This window comes from Acomys minous, assembly GCF_964271855.1.
Source record: "Acomys minous genome assembly, chromosome: 16".
Taxonomy (NCBI): domain Eukaryota; kingdom Metazoa; phylum Chordata; class Mammalia; order Rodentia; family Muridae; genus Acomys; species Acomys minous.
Genome location: NC_140498.1, coordinates 2,699,191 through 2,717,179, shown reverse-complemented (window position 1 = coordinate 2,717,179; position 17,989 = coordinate 2,699,191). Strand labels below are relative to the sequence as shown.

The following is a 17,989-nucleotide window of genomic DNA, read 5'->3' as shown; positions in this document are numbered from 1 at the left end:
GGTTAGGAGCACCGGTTGCTGTTCCTGAGGTCCTGAGTTCAATTCCCAGCAACCACATGGTGGCTCACAACCACCTATAATGTGATCTGATGCCCTCTTCTGGCCTGCAGGCAGAATATTGTATAAATGAAAAATAAAAAAATCTTTTAAAAAAATTATTATTATTGTGTCCTCAGGCGGCAGTCCTCAGTTCTGTGTCTCAGCCTCACTTTGTAGCCCTGGCTGCCCTGGAACTTGCTATGTAGACCAAGCTGACCACACACAAAGTCACAAAGATTCGCCTGACTTTGTCGTGGAGTGCGTTCCAGCCTTCAATTTCCTTCTTGTCTTTCCTTTTTGTTTGTTTACTTTTGCTTTTCGAGACAAGGTTTCTCTGTTTGGCCCAGGCTGTCCTGGACTGGCTTTGTAGACCAGGCTGGCCTTGAACTCACAGCGAGCCGCCTGCCTCTGCCTCTGGAGTGCTGGCATTAAAGGCGGGCGCCACCACCCGCTCGGCTCAAACTAGTTTTGGTTTAACAAAAATACACTAATTCCTCTGGGACAGCAACAAAGACAAAGCTAGGAGTTGTGCTTTGACCGCTCTGCCCCACTTTTCTTCTCTTTCTTTTCCCTCCTTGTCCTTCCCGGAACTCCTGCCCCAGGTTTCTGTGGCACTCTTACGCCCCCTGCTGTCCCTTCCCTGCACAGCGGCGGCCATGCCAGATTCCTACACTGACTTGAGAGATGGGAAAGAGTGTGGTGGCGCGCGCGCGCCTTGCCTCTTAATCCCAGTACTCATCCTCGGGAGGCAGAGGCAGGTGGATCTTTGTGAGTTCGAGGCCAACCTGGTCTACAAAGCGCGTCGAGGCCCGCCAAGGCTACACAGAGGAACCCTGTCTCGAAAATAAACCAAAACCAAACCAAACCAAACCAACAACAACAAAAAGCAAAATAAATAAATAAATAAATAAAAATTAAAAAAAGAGAGCGCGAGATGGGAAACTGGAGTCTCGGATTGTGGATGGCAGGGAGGAGGGCAGGCTTCCTGCTTCCCTGGTTCCTGTTCCTGGGCCTCAGCCTAAGTCACCACATCCCCAGAAAACCTCTCTCTGCCTTCTAGGCTATGTCATAGCCTCATAGTGTCTACACTTGCACCACTTTCTTTTATTATAATTATGATTATTAATTTATTATGTTGACAATGTTTCGCTTGCAGGCTAGAAGAGGGCACCAGATCTCTGTATAGATGGTTGTGAGCCACCATGTGGTTGCTGGGAATTGAACTCAGGACCTCCGGAAGAGCAGAAAGTGCTCTTAACCACTGAGCCATCTCTCCAGCCCCGCTTTGCATCACTTTTTTTTTTGAATTTTTAAAAATATTTTTTAATTCTTATGTATATGAGTTTCTATCTGCATGTACACCTGCAGGCCAGAAGAGTGTATCAGATCACTTTATAGATGGTTGTGTGCCACCATGTGGTTGCTGGGAATTGAACTCAGGACCTCCGGAAGAGCAGAAAGTGCTCTTAACCACTGAGCCATCTCTCCAGCTCCCAAAAAATAATTTTATTTAATTTCTTAAATTTAATTTTAATTTATGTGCATTGGTGTGAGGATGTCAGATCTTAGAGTTAGAGACACTTATGAGCTGCCATGTGGTTGCTGGGAACTGAACCTGGGACCTTTGGAAGAGCAGACAGTGCACTTAACCACTGAGCCAACTCTCCAGCCCAACCACTTTCTACCTGCACTTTTGCAACACATGTAACTTCCAACTCTCCTTCTCTCTGTTGCCCTCTGAAGCAAACCCGCCTCTCAGATGGGTCCCTGAGCGTCGAAAGGCAGCACAGTTGTCTTTACTCTGCAGCACACCTCAGTGCTTGCCACGCTGCCCGGACCGCTGCCAGGGCACAGTAAACATTTCTTGAATAAGTGAGTGAGTTGCATGCGAAGTTCTTTTTTATTTTTAAAGGCAGGGTTTCACATAGCCCAGGTTGGCCTCAAACATGTCACGTAGCTAAGGGTGACGCCGAGGGCCTGGGTCTTCCAGCTGCACCTCTCCTGGGCCTATAGGCATGCACCAGGCGTGCTTCCCAAGGGGCTCAGCGGGAGGTGTGAGTCTCATTGCTCGGGCTCTGAGGGCAGCTGTGAGTCCTGACGTCCTGGCTCCTGCTCAGGGCTTGGTCTATGTCCAGTCTCTGTCCTTGTACCCAAAGATCACTCAGGCAAAAGGAAGCAGAAGAGTCCTGTCCTAGAGGAAGATGGCGCAGAGCGTCAGGATGGCTCAGAGCCCAGAGCTCCAGGTCCACAGTCTGAAGGCCCATAATCCTTTCCTCGCCTTCTTGTTTTTGTTTTGTTTTTTATGGTTTTTTAAGACAGGGTTTCTCTGTGTAGCCTTGGCTGTCCTGGACTCATTTGTAGACCAGGCTGGCCTTGAACTCACAGAGATCCGCCTGCCTCTGCCTCCCGAGTGCTGGGATTAAAGGCGTGCGCCACCACACCTGGCTTCTTTCCTCACCTTCTTAAAGATTTATTACTTTTTAGACGAAGTCTTGCTATGTAGCCCAGGCTAGCCTTGCATATGCACTCTTCCTGAGCCTCTGTTGTGTTCACTATCTCTCTCTCTCTCTCTCTATGTGCGTGCGTGTGTGTGTGTGTGTGTGTGTGTGTGTGTGTGTGTGTTCCTGTCCCCCCTTTTTATTCCAGTTTTTTCTTGTTTGGTTCGGTTTTTGGAGACAGAGTTTCTCTGTGTAGCCCTGGCTGTCCTGGACTCGCATTGTAGACCAGGCTGGCCTCGAACTCATAGGGATCCACCTGCCTCTGCCTCCCAAGTGCTGGGATTAAAGGCGTGGGCTACCACCACCCGGCTTCCAGTTTTATTTTCTAGTTATAAAACCATGGGCCTCATGACTGCTGGGGTTGCTCTCTGTGAATGGACAGCACCCCACAAGTCACCCCTCCCTCCTTCCTGGAGGTTCGCTTTCCCTCTCTCCATCCAGCTAATAATACACTTAAACAGTGCTCTCTTACCTGGTAAAGCTCCGAGGGACAGATGGCCTTGAGGTTGGGACCAGAGGAAGGCAAGTTTGGAAAGAGACATAGGGAGGACCTCTATCTTTGGGCCTTGGCTCAAGACCACTTTGAACACGTCCAGCTTCAGCTGAAGAGGGAGTCCCATGTCCAGGGGGAATGTCAGTTTGGATTCCTCTTCAGCAGACAGCACCACCTTCTGCAGGGGGGGGGGCGGTCAAGACAGGAAAGAATGAGCCCCAGCTAAGCCTTGCAGGGGTGGGGGTGGGGGTAGGGGTGGGAGGGTGGGAGTAAGGGTGGGGGGTGGGCCTCCAGCTGCCTTAAGGCAGTTGCCTGGTTTGACCTTCCATGAAACCATCTCCAGCCCCAAATAAACACGCATTCTATGTTAAAAAAAAAAACAAACAAAAAACAAAAAAAAAACCTGCTCGCATTCCAAGAACAACTACAAAGCAGTTCCCTGACTCTCCGCCCTGACCCGAACGCCCACTTAAACCCTTCTACTAATAAAAGCTCCCTTTGCTTTATTTTACCCAGAATCCACTAGACATAACCAGCATCCCACATCTCCCTTTACCTGATCTTGGAGGTGAAGGGTAAGCCAAGAAGAATTTGTTCCTGTCCCGAGAGCAAGGAGGCTTCCTGAGCCATCCGCCAGCTTGAATCCCAGCTCCAGAGAAAAGGCCCAGGGGTCTGTGTGAGGCTGGGGAATGTCTGCGGGGAGAAATGATCTTCCTTAGGCCTTACGATTGGCTTTGGGGGCTGGAGAGTTGGTTCCGTGGTTAAGAGCACTGACTGTTGTTAAAAGGACCAGGGTTCGATTCCCAGGTCCCACATGGAGGCTCACCACCTCCTCCGGCACCTAGCAAGCTTGAGGTCCACATCCAGGCAAAACACTCACATAAAACAATTAAAAATGGAGCCGAGCGTGGTGGCGCACGCCTTTAATCCCAGGACTCGGGAGGCAGAGGCAGGCGGATCACTGTGAGTTCGAGGCCAGCCTGGTCTACAGAGTGAGTCCAGGACAGCCAGGGCTACACAGAGAAACCCTGTCTCAAAAAACCAAAACCAATCAACCAACCAAACAAACAAACAAAAAAACAATAAAAAATGGGGCTGGAGAGATGGCTCAGAGGTTAAGAGCACTGACTGCTCTTCCAGAGGTCCTGAGTTCAATTCCCAGCACCCACATGGTGGCTCACAACTGTCTGTAACTCCAGCTCCAGAGGATGTGAAGCCTTCTCACAGGCATACATGTAGGCAAAACACCAACGCAAATAAATAATTGAAAAATAATAATAAATGAAGAGATGGGCACATTGTTAAAGAGAGACAGAGAAAGGCAGAGCTGGCCATGGAGGATTATTTTATTTTATTTTTTTGAGACAAGGTTTCTCTGTGTAGCCCTGGCTGTTCTGGACTCCCTTTGTACACCAAGCTGGCCTCGAGCTCACAGCGATCTGCCTGCCTCTGCCTCCCGAGTGCTGGGATTAAAGGCGTGCGCCACCACCACCACCACCACCCGCGGCCTCCATGGAGGATTTGTAAAACTGTACCTTGGAGACTGAATTCTGCATGGGTCCCTGGTGGGAAGAACAGTCCAGGTTGCAAGGGCACATCACAGTTTCCAAGGCTAGCCGGGGCAGAGAGTGGGAGCTGGGGCTGGTGGCCCAGCCAGGTATCTCGACGTATACAGCCATCCAGGGCAGGAACCAGCTGAAGTGAGTGCACACGGAGGGGGGGAAACTGTTGGAGCGGGGGAATCAAGCCATCTGAACCCCAAACCCTAGGGGGTTTACTTAGACGCCTCAGCATCAGCGCTGAGCATCTCCCCTGTAGCGTTCACTCCGCCCCCCTCTCCCTAAAATCTGAACTTAGACTTCCATAGCTTGGCCCTGGGATGTAGTTACCGGAAACCGAAGGCTGGAGGTGGGCAGCAGGAGCCCCCCTACTGCAATCCGCATGCTAGGCTGAGGACGGTCAGCCAGGGATCCAGAGACTTGTCTCAGCCACAGCATGTCCTCTCCATCCACCCACAGCAGCAGCGAGTCCCCCTCCATCTCCAGCGCCACCTACAGGACAGAAGCAGAAAGGCCCCTAACCCTGTCGCCTCCGCTTTCCTCCAGGGACAGCCTAGTGCCCCTGAAAGAAGATGCCCTTGGGGACACATTCTTGCCTCACCCAGACCGATCGCTTTGCCTTGGAATTCCCATCCGGTGAAACAGGATCACGAACAGCTACTTCATAGGGACCTTGTGTCGCCGTGAAAGGATTCTCCTGTGCAGTCCGCCCGTCCTCAGACCCAGGTCAAGGTGACCCCTCCCGACGGTGGCAGAGTTCTCTTACCTGGTGCCATCTCCCGTCGTTGAGCCGAGGGCCGAAGTCCACTGTAAGCCGAGCCCAGAGATTGTGCAACTGGACTTCGAGCTGGCCGCCCCGAAGTCCCAGCATGAACCAATCGTCTTCAGGGTTGGTGTCCCCATAAAAAATCACTCCCTCTGGATCCCAGGTTCGAAACTCGAAAGAAGAATAGGGTCTGGAAGGACACAGAAGAAAAGAGTGTATACGAGGGTTTCGGGCCTGTGGGAAGAGGGACTTGGGGAGATAACATATGGATGAAGGGGAAAATCAGAGGGCTAGGTGAAGAGACCAAGTGACTTCCATACTTGCTGATTTTGGTGAGGTCAATGGTCATAACAGTGACAGGCTTGTGATCTGGTCCACTGCTGAGGTACCTAGCAGGCGGGTCCTGAGCACTCTGTCAGAAAAAAAAAAAAAAAGGAATCTGACCAAAGACATTTCAGAGACAGAAAGGTAAAGCTTCCGGATCAAAGTAGGAGAGAAGGGGAAAATACAGAGGCAAAACGCAGCTCACGTAAACCCACCGAGGCTGAGGAGCTTATCCCGTTTTGGACCTGGGTGGGGAAGACGGGCCTCGGGGCCTGTCCCTGGTGGGTGCGAGGCAGTGGCAGCAACAGCAGTAGCAGAAGCAGTCGCTGACTCCACAAGGAGGCCACAGAGTCTCCGTTCCCCATAGTTAGCAGCTGTCCGCTCGGTAGCTCAGACTGTCTGAGGAGAGCCAGTGGGGGAGGAAGGCTTGCTCATGGGTGGTGGAGGGTTTAAAGGTTGCTGGAGGCGGGGGTGGGGTGGGGTGGGGGGTTGGGGGGCAGGAAAGAGGGGAGTCAGGAGATGGGGACCCTGACCGCACGGCCCCTCTGAAGGCAAGTGAGGTGAGGGACAGAATCCCTCCACTATCATCCCCTGCAGCTAAGAAATCTACGTGAGAACGTCTCATCTCTTCTCCTCCCCTCTTGTCCAGAGTGGCTCCCCCAAGCCTTGCTCACACAAGGGGGAGGCTTGAGATCTGGAAACAGTGTTCCCTGCTTAACTAGCATCCTCTGTCTGGGCTAGGCTGAGGCGTGGAATCCGGCTATCTGACTGGCCTTGGGAGACTCACCTCCCTTGTGCTTCAGTGACCTTGTCTGTCAAATGAGAGACATAACCCTTCTTTTATGAGGCTGCACTGAGTGAGGCCTGATACGAGGCCGGCAGAATGCCCGGCTGTCCAATATGAACGCCTCCCCTGCTTTTCCCAGGCCTATGAGGCTGTCCTCACAAGAAGGCGTTGTTGTCTCTGCGTGCTTTAATGGATACTAAGAAGTCTACCTATACAGTCCAAGCACTGGGGAGATGGAGATGGTAAAATCCTGAGTTTGAGGCTAGTCTGGGCTACACAGAAAGACTCTTCTAGAAAGTGGTGGTGGTGCAGACGGCTCCGTGAGTAAGAGTACCTGCTGCCAAGCCTGGTGTGCATTCCACAGGCTCCACACAGTGGAAGGAGGAAAGTGACTCCTGAAAGTTGTTTTCTGGGGTTGGAGAGATGGCTCAGAGGGTAAGAGCACTGACTGCTCTTCCAAAGGTTCTGAGCTCAATTCCCAGAACCACATGGTGGCTCACAACCATCTGTAATATGAGCTGATGCCTTCTTCTGTCATGGAGGTAGAGCACTATATACATAATAAACAACTAATTCTTTTTTGTTTGTTTTTTTTGTTTTGTTTTTTTCCAGACAGGGTTTCTCTGTGTAGCCTTGGCTGTCCTGGACTCACTTTGTAGACCAGGCTGGCCTCGAACTCACAGCGATCTGCCTGCCTCTGCCTCCCGAGTGCTGGGATTAAAGGTGTGTGCCACCACACCCAGCCTAATTCTTTTTTTTAAAAAAGGAATTAAAATTTTATTTATTTATTTGTTTATTTATTTATACAGTGTTCTGCCTGCATGTATACCTTCAGGCCAGAAGAGGGCATGAGATCACATTATGGATGGTTGTGAGCCATCATGTGGTTGCTGGGAATTGAACTCACACCTCTGGAAGAGCAGTCAGTGTTCTTAACCACTGAGCCATTTTTCCAGCTCTCACTAATTGTTTTTAAAAAATAATAATAATAAAAAAAATGGGACTGGAGAGATGGCTCAGCAGTTAAGAGCACTGACTGCTCTTCCAGAGGTCCCGAGGGCAGTTCCCAGCAACCACATGGTGGCTCACAACCATCTGTAATGTGATCTGATGCCCTCTTCTGGCATGTGGGTGTACATGCAGGCAGAGTACCATTTACACAATAAATAAATAAATCTATTTTTTTAAAAAGTTGTCTTACTTCCACAAACACACATATGCACATGTGTGCAAAGGCACATGTTATGCATACATACATACCTTTTCTTTTGTTTTTGTTTTTGTTTTTCAAGACAGGGTTTCTCTGTGTAGCCTTGATTATCCTGGACTCGCTTTGTAGACCAGGTAGCCTCCAACTCACAGAGATCCGCCTAACTCTGCCTCCCCAGCGCTGGAATTAAAGGCGTGCACTGCCATTTTTTTTTAAAGGAAGCCAGGCATGGTGGCGCATGTCTTTAATCCCAGCACTTGGTTGGTTGTTTTTCTTTCTTTCTTTCTTTCTTTTTTTTTTTTTTTTTTTTTTTTTTTTGGTTTTTTGAGACAGGGTCTCTCTGGGTTAGCCGTGGCTGTCCTGGACTCACTTTGTAGTCCAGGCTGGCCTCGAACTCACAGCGATCCGCCTGCCTCTGCCTCCCAAGTGCTGGGATTAAAGGCGTGCACCACCACGCCCAGCGGTTGGTTGTTTTTCGAGACAGGGTTTCTCTGTGTAGTCTTGCCTGTCCTGGACTCACTTTGTAGACCAGGCTGGCCTCAAACTCACTGAGATCTGGCTGCCTGCAGCATTTTGGAGGCAGAGGCAGGTGATCTCTGTGAGAGTCCTGGTCTACAAAGTGAGTCCAGGACATCCAGGGCTATATAGAGAAACCCTGTCTCGAAAAACAAGCAAACAAACAAAAAAGAAAGGAAGGAGAAAAATAATTTTAAAAGCAATCAGTATTTCTAGCTGGGCTTAGTTGGACATTTATTTAGTCCCATCCCTTGGGAGGAAGAGGCAGGTGGATCTCTGTGAGTTTGAAGTCAGCCTGGTCTACATTGCAAGTTCCAGGCCAGCCGTGCTTAATTTTTAATTATGTGTATGTCTATAGCACAAGGCTGCAAGTGCCAGAGGAGGCCAGAAGAGGGCGTTGGATTCTCTGGAGCTGGAGTTAGAGGTATTTTGTTTGTGAGACTCCTGAGTTGGGCTCTAAGAACCAAACTCAGGTCCCTCCTTTACTGTCAGCTGCTGTGAGGCAGAGGCAGAGGGATCTCTGTGAGTTCGAGGCCGGTCAGTTCTGTATAGTCAGTTCCAGGCCAAGCAGGGTTACACAGCCTTGCCTCGAAAAGAAAAAAAAAAGCAAATAAAATGTGGGGGGCTGGAGGCAGCACTGGAGAGGCGTCTCGGTGGTTGAGAGCACTGGCTGTTCTTCTGGAGGATCCAGTTTCCCTTCCCATCACTCACAACCATCTCTAACTCTAGTTCTTTTTTTTTTTCTTTTTTTCTTTTTTTTTTTAAGATTTATTGCTGGGCAGTGGTGGCGCATGCCTTTAATCCCAGCACTCTCGAGGCAGAGGCAGGCGGATCACTGTGAGTTCGAGGCCAGCCTGGTCTACAAAGGGAGTCCAGGACAGCCAAGGCTACACAGAGAGACTCTGTCTCAAAAAAACCAAAAATAAATAAATAAATTAAATAAAATAAAAAGATTTATTTATGGGGCTGGAGTGATGGCTCAGCGGTTAAGAGCACCATTTGCTCTTCCAGAGGTCCTGAGTTCAATTCCCAGCAGCCACATGGTGGCTCATAACCATCTATCATGAGATCTGGTTCCCTCTTCTGGTGTACATGCAGGCAGAACACTGTATATGTAATTAATAAATAAATCTTTTTAAAAAATTATTTACTCAGCACTCGGGAGGCAGAGGCAGGTGGATCGCTGTGAGTTCGAGGCCAGCCTGGTCTACAAAGTGAGTCTAGGACAGCCAAGGCTACACAGAGAAACCCTGTCTCGAAAAACCAAAAATAAAAAATAAAAAATAATTTATTTATTATTATGTATACAGAGCTCTGCCTGCATGTACACTTGCAGGCCAGAAGAGTATCAGATCACATCATAGATGGTTGTGAGCCACCATGTGGTTGCTGGGAACTGAACTCATGACCTCTGGAAGAGCAGTCAGTGCTCTTAACCGCTGAGCCATCTCTCCAGCCCCCCCTATGACTCTAGTTCTAAGAAATCCAATGCTCTGTAGGTACCAAGCATGTAAGTGGTCCACAGACACACATGTGGGCAAACGCCCATACACATGAAAGAAAAAAATTTAATGTATAATTATATACTAAAAAGAAAGTTATGCTGGGCACAGAGGCACACATGCCTTTAATCCCAGCACTTGGGAGACAAAGGCAGGCAGATCTCTGAATCTGAGATCAGACTGGTCTGCAGAGTGAATTCTAGGTCAGCCAGGGTTACATAGTAAGAACCTGTCTCAAAAAAAAAAAAAAGTTATAAAAAGAAACCAAAGCCAAGTGAGGTAGGGCACGCCTATAGTCCCAGCGCTCAGGGAGGCAGAGGCAGGCAGATTGCTGTGAGTTCGAGGCCAGCCTGGTCTACAAAGCGAGTCCAGGAGAGGCAAGGCTTCACAGAGAAACCCTGTCTTGAAAAACCAAATCAAACCAAACCAAACCCAAAAAATGAAAACAAAAACTGAAAGGCAGTTAGAGAGCTGACTCAGCAGCTAAGAGCACTGGCTGCCTACAGAGGTCTTGGGTTTGATTCCCAGCGCCCACATGGCAGCTCACAACCTCGCACAACCGCAGTTTCTAGGGAGTCGACATCCTCTTCTGACTTCTGAGGGCTCCAGCAACAAATGTGGTGTATGTACATAGAAGCAGGCACAACACTCTACACACACACACACACACACACACACACACAGAGCTCTCTATTTTTGTTTTGTAATCACAGCCACTGAAGCTGAGAGCCAGAGTTGAAAGCTAAGCTGACAAATGACTCCGGAGGTAAAGGGCTGGCTGTACCAACAGGAAGACCTGAGTTTGGATTGCCCACCACGCACAGGATACCTGGACTCTCGCGCCGGGGGAGATGGGATAGCGACGTGCGCAGAGGTGAGTGCCTGGCGCTCAATGCCGCTCACTCGCACTCTGACAGAATTGGCAACACAGATTCAGTAGAAGGGCTGTCTCCAAAGTGCGAGCAACTGAAGGAATCGCTCAACATTGATTTCTTGCTCCTCCGCGCCTTCTCCTACACCTGCGCCTGCACGTGCACGCACAGCACATTCACCAAAAATAAAGTAAGAATTCGAGACTAGCCGGGCGGTGCTGGCGCATGCCTTTAATCCCAGCACTTGGCAGGCACAGGCAGCCTGGTCTACAAAGCGAGGCAAGGACAGCCAGGGCTATTAAGCAGAAAACCCCTGGTTCAGAAAACTAATAACTAAATAAAGATAGACACAAGACTGCAGTCCCAGCTGCTACTGGGGAACAAGGTAGATTGAGCTCGGAGCTTCAGCGGTTTGAGGCTAAATCATAAACCAGACACAGAAGCCAGGCATGGTGGAGCACCTGTCATTCCAGCACTTGGGAGGCAGAGGCAGGTGGATCGCTGTGAGTTCGAGGCCAGCCGGGTCTACAAAGCAAGTCTAGGACAGCCAGGGCTACACAGAGAGACCCTGTCTTGAAAAACAAAAACAAAGACAAAACAAAAAACCCAGACACAGTGACATATATAATCCTGCCACCTCGGAGGTAAAGGCAGGAAAACCAGGAGATCTAGATCATCCTTGCTATACAACAAATTGGAGCCCACCCTGGGCTACATGTCCAGAAAAAAACCCCCTTCCTGAAGACTATCAGAAAAAAAAAAAGGAGAAAAAAGAATGAAGGTCCTGCTGTTCTCTCTCTCTCTCTCTCTCTCTCTCTCTCTCTCTCTCTCTCTCTCTCTCTCTCTCTCTGTTTTGTTTTTTTAGAGACAGGGTTTCTCTGTGCAGCTTTGGCTGTCCTGGAACTCTCTGTGTAGACCAGACTGGCCTCAAACTCACAGCGATCCGCCTGCCTCTGCCTCCTGAGTGCTGGGATTAAAGGCATGCGCCACCACGCCCGGCTCCTGCTATTATTCTTAACCACGGGGATTTATTGTAAGACCTAATGTGGAAATTTAAAAATACAAATGTTTCTTTGAGAACAGCATTATGAGCCACCAAACGGCTATAGGAAGCAAGTGTAGGGGTTGTTTAGCATGTCCAGAGGTCCTGGGTTTAAAGCCCAGAACCAACGAAAAGGGAGGGAGGGAAGAAAAGTGGAAAGAAGCTGAGCACAAGGCATCCACCACCAAAGACAGCAAACAGCTGAGGGTCTTGGGCTCGCCCAGGGTCTGGGACGCCTCAGTGGCTACACGACTAAGTGAGAACTAAAGCAGCCAACTGGCGCATACTTTAATTAAAGCAGTGTACGAGATGGCTTTTAAACCTAGGGTATGTGTGACACATGCTGGAACAGCAAGCTTTAGTCCGGGCTCCGAGCCCAGTCACCAGACCCGCCAGGCGAGGCGGGGCCAGGGACGGGGGTGGGTAGGGCAACGGTCTGAAACAGCGAGCTGATTGGCTGGAGGGAGGTCCCGAGGGGCACAGAATTTAAAGCCCATCCTGGCAGGAGAGACCACCAGGCCGGTTCACCCCCGGAGCGGAGCCACGCAGGTGCCAGAGCCCCGTCTGGGAGTTTCCAGCGTTTCTTCTGGCCCTCACCCTTAGCTCTTTGAGACCTGAGCTGTGGGCCTTTACTGCAGTCCCGCGGAACGGACGTGGGGGTTGTCTTTGATCTTTGGGTTTTTGCTTGTTGGTTGTTTGTTTGTTTTGACAGTGAGGGTCTGGATGGCTTCCACGAGGATCCGAGAGGCCAGGGAGAGAGACTGTGGAGAGATAATGAGGATGATCCGGGTGAAGAGTGTGGGCTGGGAAACAGAGTGCCAGGGGGGCTGCGCGGCCGCATGAGGGGTGGGGGCGAAGGGCGTACCCACTTTGGACCCTGCTCCCCGAGCGGCGGGGCCTTCCTCCTCTAATGTCGCCTTGGTGCTCCCGTTGTAGGAACTGGCAGAATATGAGAAACTCTCCCATCAGGTGAAGATTAGCGAAGAAGGTGAGTGGGGCTGTGTGCACCTGCCTGAGGCTGGGGTGGGAGAGGAGGACGGAAGCGGAAGCGTAAGATAGTAAAGACTGGACCCGGCGCTAAAGCAGGTTCGTGTTCTCTCCCCGCCCCCCTCGTCCCCATTCTGACTTTTTTTGGTCACACCTCCAATCTCTACAGCTCTGAGAGCGGATGGCTTTGGGGAGAACCCCTTCTTTCACTGTTTGGTGGCGGAGATTGTTCCAGACCCTGGGGAGCTACAAGGTAAGGAACCCCTCCCGGGCGTCCTCAGAGCGCCCGTCCTCCCAGGAGCCTCACCCGTCTCTCATTCTCAGCGCCCCGAGTGGTGGGCTACGGCCTATACTATTTCAGCTACAGCACGTGGAACGGACGAAACGTCTATCTGGAAGACATCTATGTGATGCCGCAATATCGGGGTACTGGCAGGGGCTAAGGGTGGACACGGAGTACCCACAGACCCACTGAGCAGTCCTCAGACCCGTTCCCCTCCCTGCCCCCAATTTCAGCCTATGGTTTCCTTGGATACCCCTTTAACTCAAGTAATAGTTTCTCCTCTCCTCTTTCTCCACCATAGGACAAGGGATTGGTACCAAAATAATCAAAAAAGTGGCTGAGGTGAGCAAAGGGGTGGGGGTTATAAACCAGTTCCCAGTTCCCACCCCCCAAACAAAAACAAAAATCAGGCCCCCAAACAAACAACCCCCAAGAATGTTTGGGCGTATAGAGGTTGAATGAGGAGATGAGAAAGATTCTTCTTCTTCTTCTTCTTCTTCTTCTTCTTCTTCTTCTTCTTCTTCTTCTTCTTCTTCTTCTAATTCTTCTTCTTCCTTTGGTTTTTCAAGACAGGGTTTCTCTGTGTAGCCTTGGTTGTCCTGGACTCTCTTTGTAGACCAGGTTGGCCTGGAACTCAGAGATCTACCTGTTTCTGCTTCCTGAGTGCTGGGATTACAGGCGTGTGCCACCAAGCCCGGTTCTTCTATTTGTTGTTGTTCAAGACAAGGTTTCTCTATGTAGCCCTGATCGTTCTGGAATGTGCTCTGTAGACCAGGCCGGCCTTGAACTCAAAGGTCCGCCTGCCTCTGCAGGGATTAAAGATGTGTGGCACCACCACTGCCCAGCAATCTCTCTCTCTCTCTCTCTCTCTCTCTCTCTCTCTCTCTCTCTCGTCAAAGATTTATTTATGTATTATTTATACAGTATTCTGCCGGCTTGTATGTTTGCACTCCAGAAGAGGGCACCAGATCTTATTATAGAGAGTTGTAAGCCACCATGTGGTTGCTGGGAACTGAACTCAGGACCTCTGGAAGAACAGACAGTGCCTTTAACCTCTGAGCCACTTCTCCAGCCCCTGAAATTCCTCTTTTTTGCGCCCAGGCCAGTAAGTATGTCTTCGCCTACAGGCTGCCCTGGATAAGGGGTGCTCCCAGTTCCGCCTGGCAGTTCTGGACTGGAACAAGAAAGCCATGGACCTGTACAAGTCTCTAGGAGCTCAAGACCTGACTGGCTCGGAAGGCTGGCGCTTCTTTAGGTTTGAAGGCGATACAGTGAGGGAGCTGGCAGGACGACAGTAGCCCTTGAAGCTCGCTCAGCTGCCACTTCTTTGTTATCACCACATCAAGTTCTCCTAAGACCATCTCCACAGACACTGACCCAGGCAGACACTCACTCGGTGGCCTCCCTAGGTGCGGACTTCTGAAGTATAGAAAGATGGAAGTTGGTGGCCCACGCCTGTAATCCCAGCACTTGGGAGGCAGAGGCAGGCGGATCCCTGTGATTTCAAGGGAATTAAAAAAAAAAAAAAAAAAAAAACAACAACAAAAAAAAGAGTGGAAGTAAGGGAGCAGCTTTGTAGAGAATGAGAAATAAAATACTCGTTTGCCCTGATGTAGTACTGGGTGGAGGAGTTGATAAGAGGGCACGCTGCAGCCACTTGGAAAGCCTTCTTTTATTTTCCAGTTGGACCATATTGCTCCGATGAGGGCTGGGGCAGCCAGAGAGCCGGGAGTGCTGGTGGGCCCCAGGGCAGGCTAGTCTTAGCTCTAGCCTGTGAGACAGAGAAAAAGAACAAGAGGGTATAGGCAGTGGCACATCACGCTTGGCCGTCATCTTTGGAAGCCAAAGGTGTTTTAGGACTGACATGCCAAAGACCATAGACTGCCTGCTACTGTCAGCATTTCAAGGGATGCTAGGAAGGGGTGATTGTTTCTCTTTAACCAATCAACCTCAGCTAGGGAGGTATGATGGCATGGCCCTGGGAAAATCCCTCTGTGGGGACTGAGGTGGGGTTTGGGGCCCACCAGGCTGAGGGGGATTTAGGGCCTACCAGGAATAGTGAGACCTGTCTCAAAAAAAAAAAAAATCTCGGGGGACTGGAGAGATGGCTCAGTAATTAAGAGCATTGCCTGCTCTTCCAAAGGACCCGGGTTCAATTCCCAGCACCCACATGGCAGCTCGCAACTGTCTGTAACTCCAAGATCTGACACCCTCACACCAACATAAATTAAAATTAAATTTTAAAAAATCTCTTTATTACTAGTCTGATATTGCCTATACAAAGCAAATCTTTAAAATCCTGGGAGGGGCTGGAGAGATGGCTCAGTGGATAAGAGCATTGTCTGTTCTTCCAGAGGTCCTGAGTTCAGTTCCCAGCATGGTGGCTCACAACCATCTCTACTGGAATCTAATGCTCTCTTCTGGCCTGCAAACACACATGCAGATAGAACACTCCTACATAAAATAAATAAAATCTAAACAAAACAAAACAAAACAACCCTGGGAACAGGGTGGCGCACACCTTTAATCCCAGCACTTGGGAGGCAGAGGCAGGTGGATCTCTGTGATTTCGAGGCCAGCCTGGTCTACAAAGTGAATTGGGGACAGCCAAGGCTACACAGAGAAACTCTGTCTTGAAAAAAAAAAAAAAAAAAGACCATTCTAGGATTATACAGCAGACTACTTTGGATTCAGTACCCAATATAGTAATCATATTATTATTGTTGTTATTATTATTATTTGTTATATTTATACTTACCATTTTTCAAAACAGAGTTTCTCTGTGCATAGCCCTGGCTGTCCCTGGAACTCACTTTGTAGACCAGGCTAGCCTTGAACTCTCAGAGATGTAGAGGAATTTTATTTCAGAACATGGCTGCTCTGGTAAGAGATCACATCCAAAGACCTTCTAGGTCTGTGAGATCCAGCTGGAATACAAACACACCTTTAATCCAGGAGACAGAGGCAAGCCGATGTGAGTTCAAGGCCAGCCTGGTATAGAGCAAGTACCAGGTAAAGGAAAGCGTAGGTCCAGGCGTGGTGGTAAGTGCCTGCAATGACAAACAGTGAAGGTAAAGATATTTTGTAGAAAGAAGCACTCATGTTTAACAGTGATGTCTATTGACTGGCAGAAAAAGAGACAAACCAGAGAAAGATTTGACAGGCTAGAACATGCCCAACTCTCACAAGAACAGAGACAAAGGGGGAGTTACTTAAGCAGCAACACAGAGAACGAAGAAAAAGGAGGCAGTTTTGAAAAATTTGTTTATGGGGCTGGAGAGAGAAAAAGGAGGCAGTTTTGAAAATTTGTTTATGGGGCTGGAGAGATGGCTCAGTGGTTAAGAGAGCCACCTGCTCTTTCAAAGGTCCTGAGTTCAATTCCCAGCAACTACATGGTGGTTCATAACCATCTGTAATGTGATCTGATGCCCTCTTCTGGCCTGCAGGTGTACATGCAGGCAGAACACTATGCATAATAATAAATAAATCTTTTAAAAAAATTTTTTTATGTATACAGTGTTCTGCCTGCAATATATACCTGCAGGCCAGAAGAGGGCACCATATCTCGTTATAGATGATTGTGAGCCACCACGTGGGTGCTGGGAGTTGAACTCAGGACCTTTAGGAATAGCAGCCAGTGCTCTTAACCTCTGAGCCACCTCTCCAGCCTGAGAGGAGGCAATTTTTTGTTTTGTTTTGTTTTGTTTTGTTGTTTTTTCGAGACAGGGTCTCTCTGTGTTAGCCCTGGCTGTCCTGGACTGGCTTTGTAGACCAGGCTGTCCTTGAACTCACAGCTATAGTCACCAGAACACTGTTGTGATTTCAACAATTCCAGAAGGCGCTAGGAAGATGGTTCAGTTGGTAAAATCCTCGTGTGGGGAGTATGAGGACCTGCATTTGAATCCCTATGACTTTCAGAAAAACCTGGCACTGCAGTGTGTGAGCACCTGAAACCTCGGTGCTCAGGAGGCAGAGACAGGGATTCCTGAGTGGGTAAGCTCCAGGTTTGTAGGCACCTTTAAAAAACTATTTTAGGGGGCCTCAGACCCTCATTGTAGATAGTTGTGAGCCACCATGTGGGTGCTGGGAATTGAACTCAGGGCCTCTGGAAGAACCGACAGTGCTCTTAACCTCTGAGCCAGCTCTCCAGCCCCCATAACTGAGTTTTTAAAGACACCAACACAGCTGGGCATGGAGGCCCACGACTTTAATCCCAGCACTCAGGAGGTAGAGGCAGGCAGATCTTTGTAAGTTCGAGACTAGCCTAGTCTACAGCCAAGGCTATTACACAAAGAAACCCTGTCCCAAGAAACAAAACAAAATCAGGATGATGATGATGATGATGATGATGATGATGATGGCACCAACACTTTCCACTACACAGGTTCAGTGAGAGACCCTTTCTCAAAAAAATAAGGTGGTACCAAGGGTGGTCAAGCATGTCTTTGATTCCAGGACTCCAGAGGCAGAGGCCAGTGGATATCTGTGAGCTCCAGGACAGCCAAGGCTATGCAGAGAGACACTGACTCAAAACAAACAAACAAACCAAGGAAATAAAAAAGGAGGTGAGGCTATTGCGACCGTTCAGTCTTGGGCCTGGGTTGGGTCTCCAGGATCTCCATAGTTGTGTAACGCTATGCCTGCCCACAACAAATAAATGTAATAAAAATTTCAAAAGTGAAAATTAAGAAAGACTTTCAGCATTGACCTTTGGTCTTCGTACCCATGCAAGTGCCTGAGTACCCAAACACACACCTGTGTGCACACATACACAGACCAAGTGCCTGAGTACCCACACACACACCTATGTGCACACTACACAGACTAAGTGCCTGAGTACCCACACACACACCTATGTGCACACTACACAGACTAAGTGCCTGAGTACCCACACACACACCTGTGTGCACACCTACACAGACCAAGTACAGCCAACACTAATGGAAGTCCTTGAGCTAGATTTTTTTTTTTTGGTTTTTGAGACAAGGTTTCTCTGTGTAGCCCTGGCTGTCCTGGACTCACTTTGCCTGAATGTGGGTCTCTACGAGGGTGTAGGATCCCCTGGATCTGGAGCTGTGACTAGCCACGGAGGTGCTGGAAACTTAACCCGG

General features: G+C 49.3%; 2 protein-coding genes across 5 annotated transcripts; one reads left to right on the top strand and one right to left on the bottom strand.

Moving 5' to 3' along the window:
- Positions 1-1,920: 1,920 nt before the first annotated feature.
- Positions 1,921-6,146, bottom strand: SHBG (sex hormone binding globulin). The gene is made up of 8 exons (XM_084762345.1): positions 5,895-6,146; positions 5,676-5,767; positions 5,356-5,545; positions 4,920-5,081; positions 4,566-4,725; positions 3,587-3,723; positions 3,010-3,208; positions 1,921-2,230 (listed from the first exon to the last, which is right to left on the bottom strand). The coding sequence occupies exons 1-8, from the start codon at positions 6,042-6,044 to the stop codon at positions 2,082-2,084; spliced, it is 1,239 nt and encodes a 412-aa protein (XP_084618471.1). The 5' UTR covers positions 6,045-6,146; the 3' UTR covers positions 1,921-2,081.
- SAT2 (spermidine/spermine N1-acetyltransferase family member 2) lies at positions 5,349-15,132 on the top strand. Of its 4 annotated transcripts, XM_084762359.1 has the most exons (8): positions 5,349-5,478; positions 10,408-10,568; positions 12,321-12,397; positions 12,545-12,596; positions 12,765-12,848; positions 12,920-13,021; positions 13,180-13,220; positions 14,006-15,132. In XM_084762359.1, exons 3-8 carry the CDS (start codon positions 12,332-12,334, stop codon positions 14,174-14,176), a joined length of 516 nt encoding a protein of 171 aa, XP_084618485.1. In that variant the 5' UTR covers positions 5,349-5,478; positions 10,408-10,568; positions 12,321-12,331; the 3' UTR covers positions 14,177-15,132. The 4 variants fall into 4 exon arrangements, with proteins under 4 accessions (XP_084618485.1, XP_084618484.1, XP_084618486.1 ...); XM_084762358.1 differs by lacking the exons at positions 5,349-5,478; positions 10,408-10,568 and adding an exon at positions 12,013-12,157; XM_084762357.1 differs by lacking the exons at positions 5,349-5,478; positions 10,408-10,568 and having other exon boundaries at positions 12,030-12,397.
- The last annotated feature ends 2,857 nt before the right edge of the window (positions 15,133-17,989 follow it).

Bases quoted from the DNA above. Each gene is read 5' to 3' on its own strand.
- SHBG (XM_084762345.1), bottom strand. From the start codon at position 6,044: ATGGGGAACGGAGACTCTGTGGCCTCCTTGTGGAGTCAGCGACTGCTT. The intron at 5,082-5,355 runs GTAAGAGAACTC...TCTGTCCTGTAG, and splicing joins ACGACGGGAGATGGCACCAG to GTGGCGCTGGAGATGGAGGG. The intron at 4,726-4,919 runs GTAACTACATCC...CACTCACTTCAG, and splicing joins CCTCCAGCCTTCGGTTTCCG to CTGGTTCCTGCCCTGGATGG.
- SAT2 (XM_084762359.1), top strand. From the start codon at position 12,332: ATGGCTTCCACGAGGATCCGAGAGGCCAGGGAGAGAGACTGTGGAGAG. The intron at 13,022-13,179 runs GTACTGGCAGGG...TCTCCACCATAG, and splicing joins TGTGATGCCGCAATATCGGG to GACAAGGGATTGGTACCAAA. The intron at 13,221-14,005 runs GTGAGCAAAGGG...CTTCGCCTACAG, and splicing joins TAATCAAAAAAGTGGCTGAG to GCTGCCCTGGATAAGGGGTG.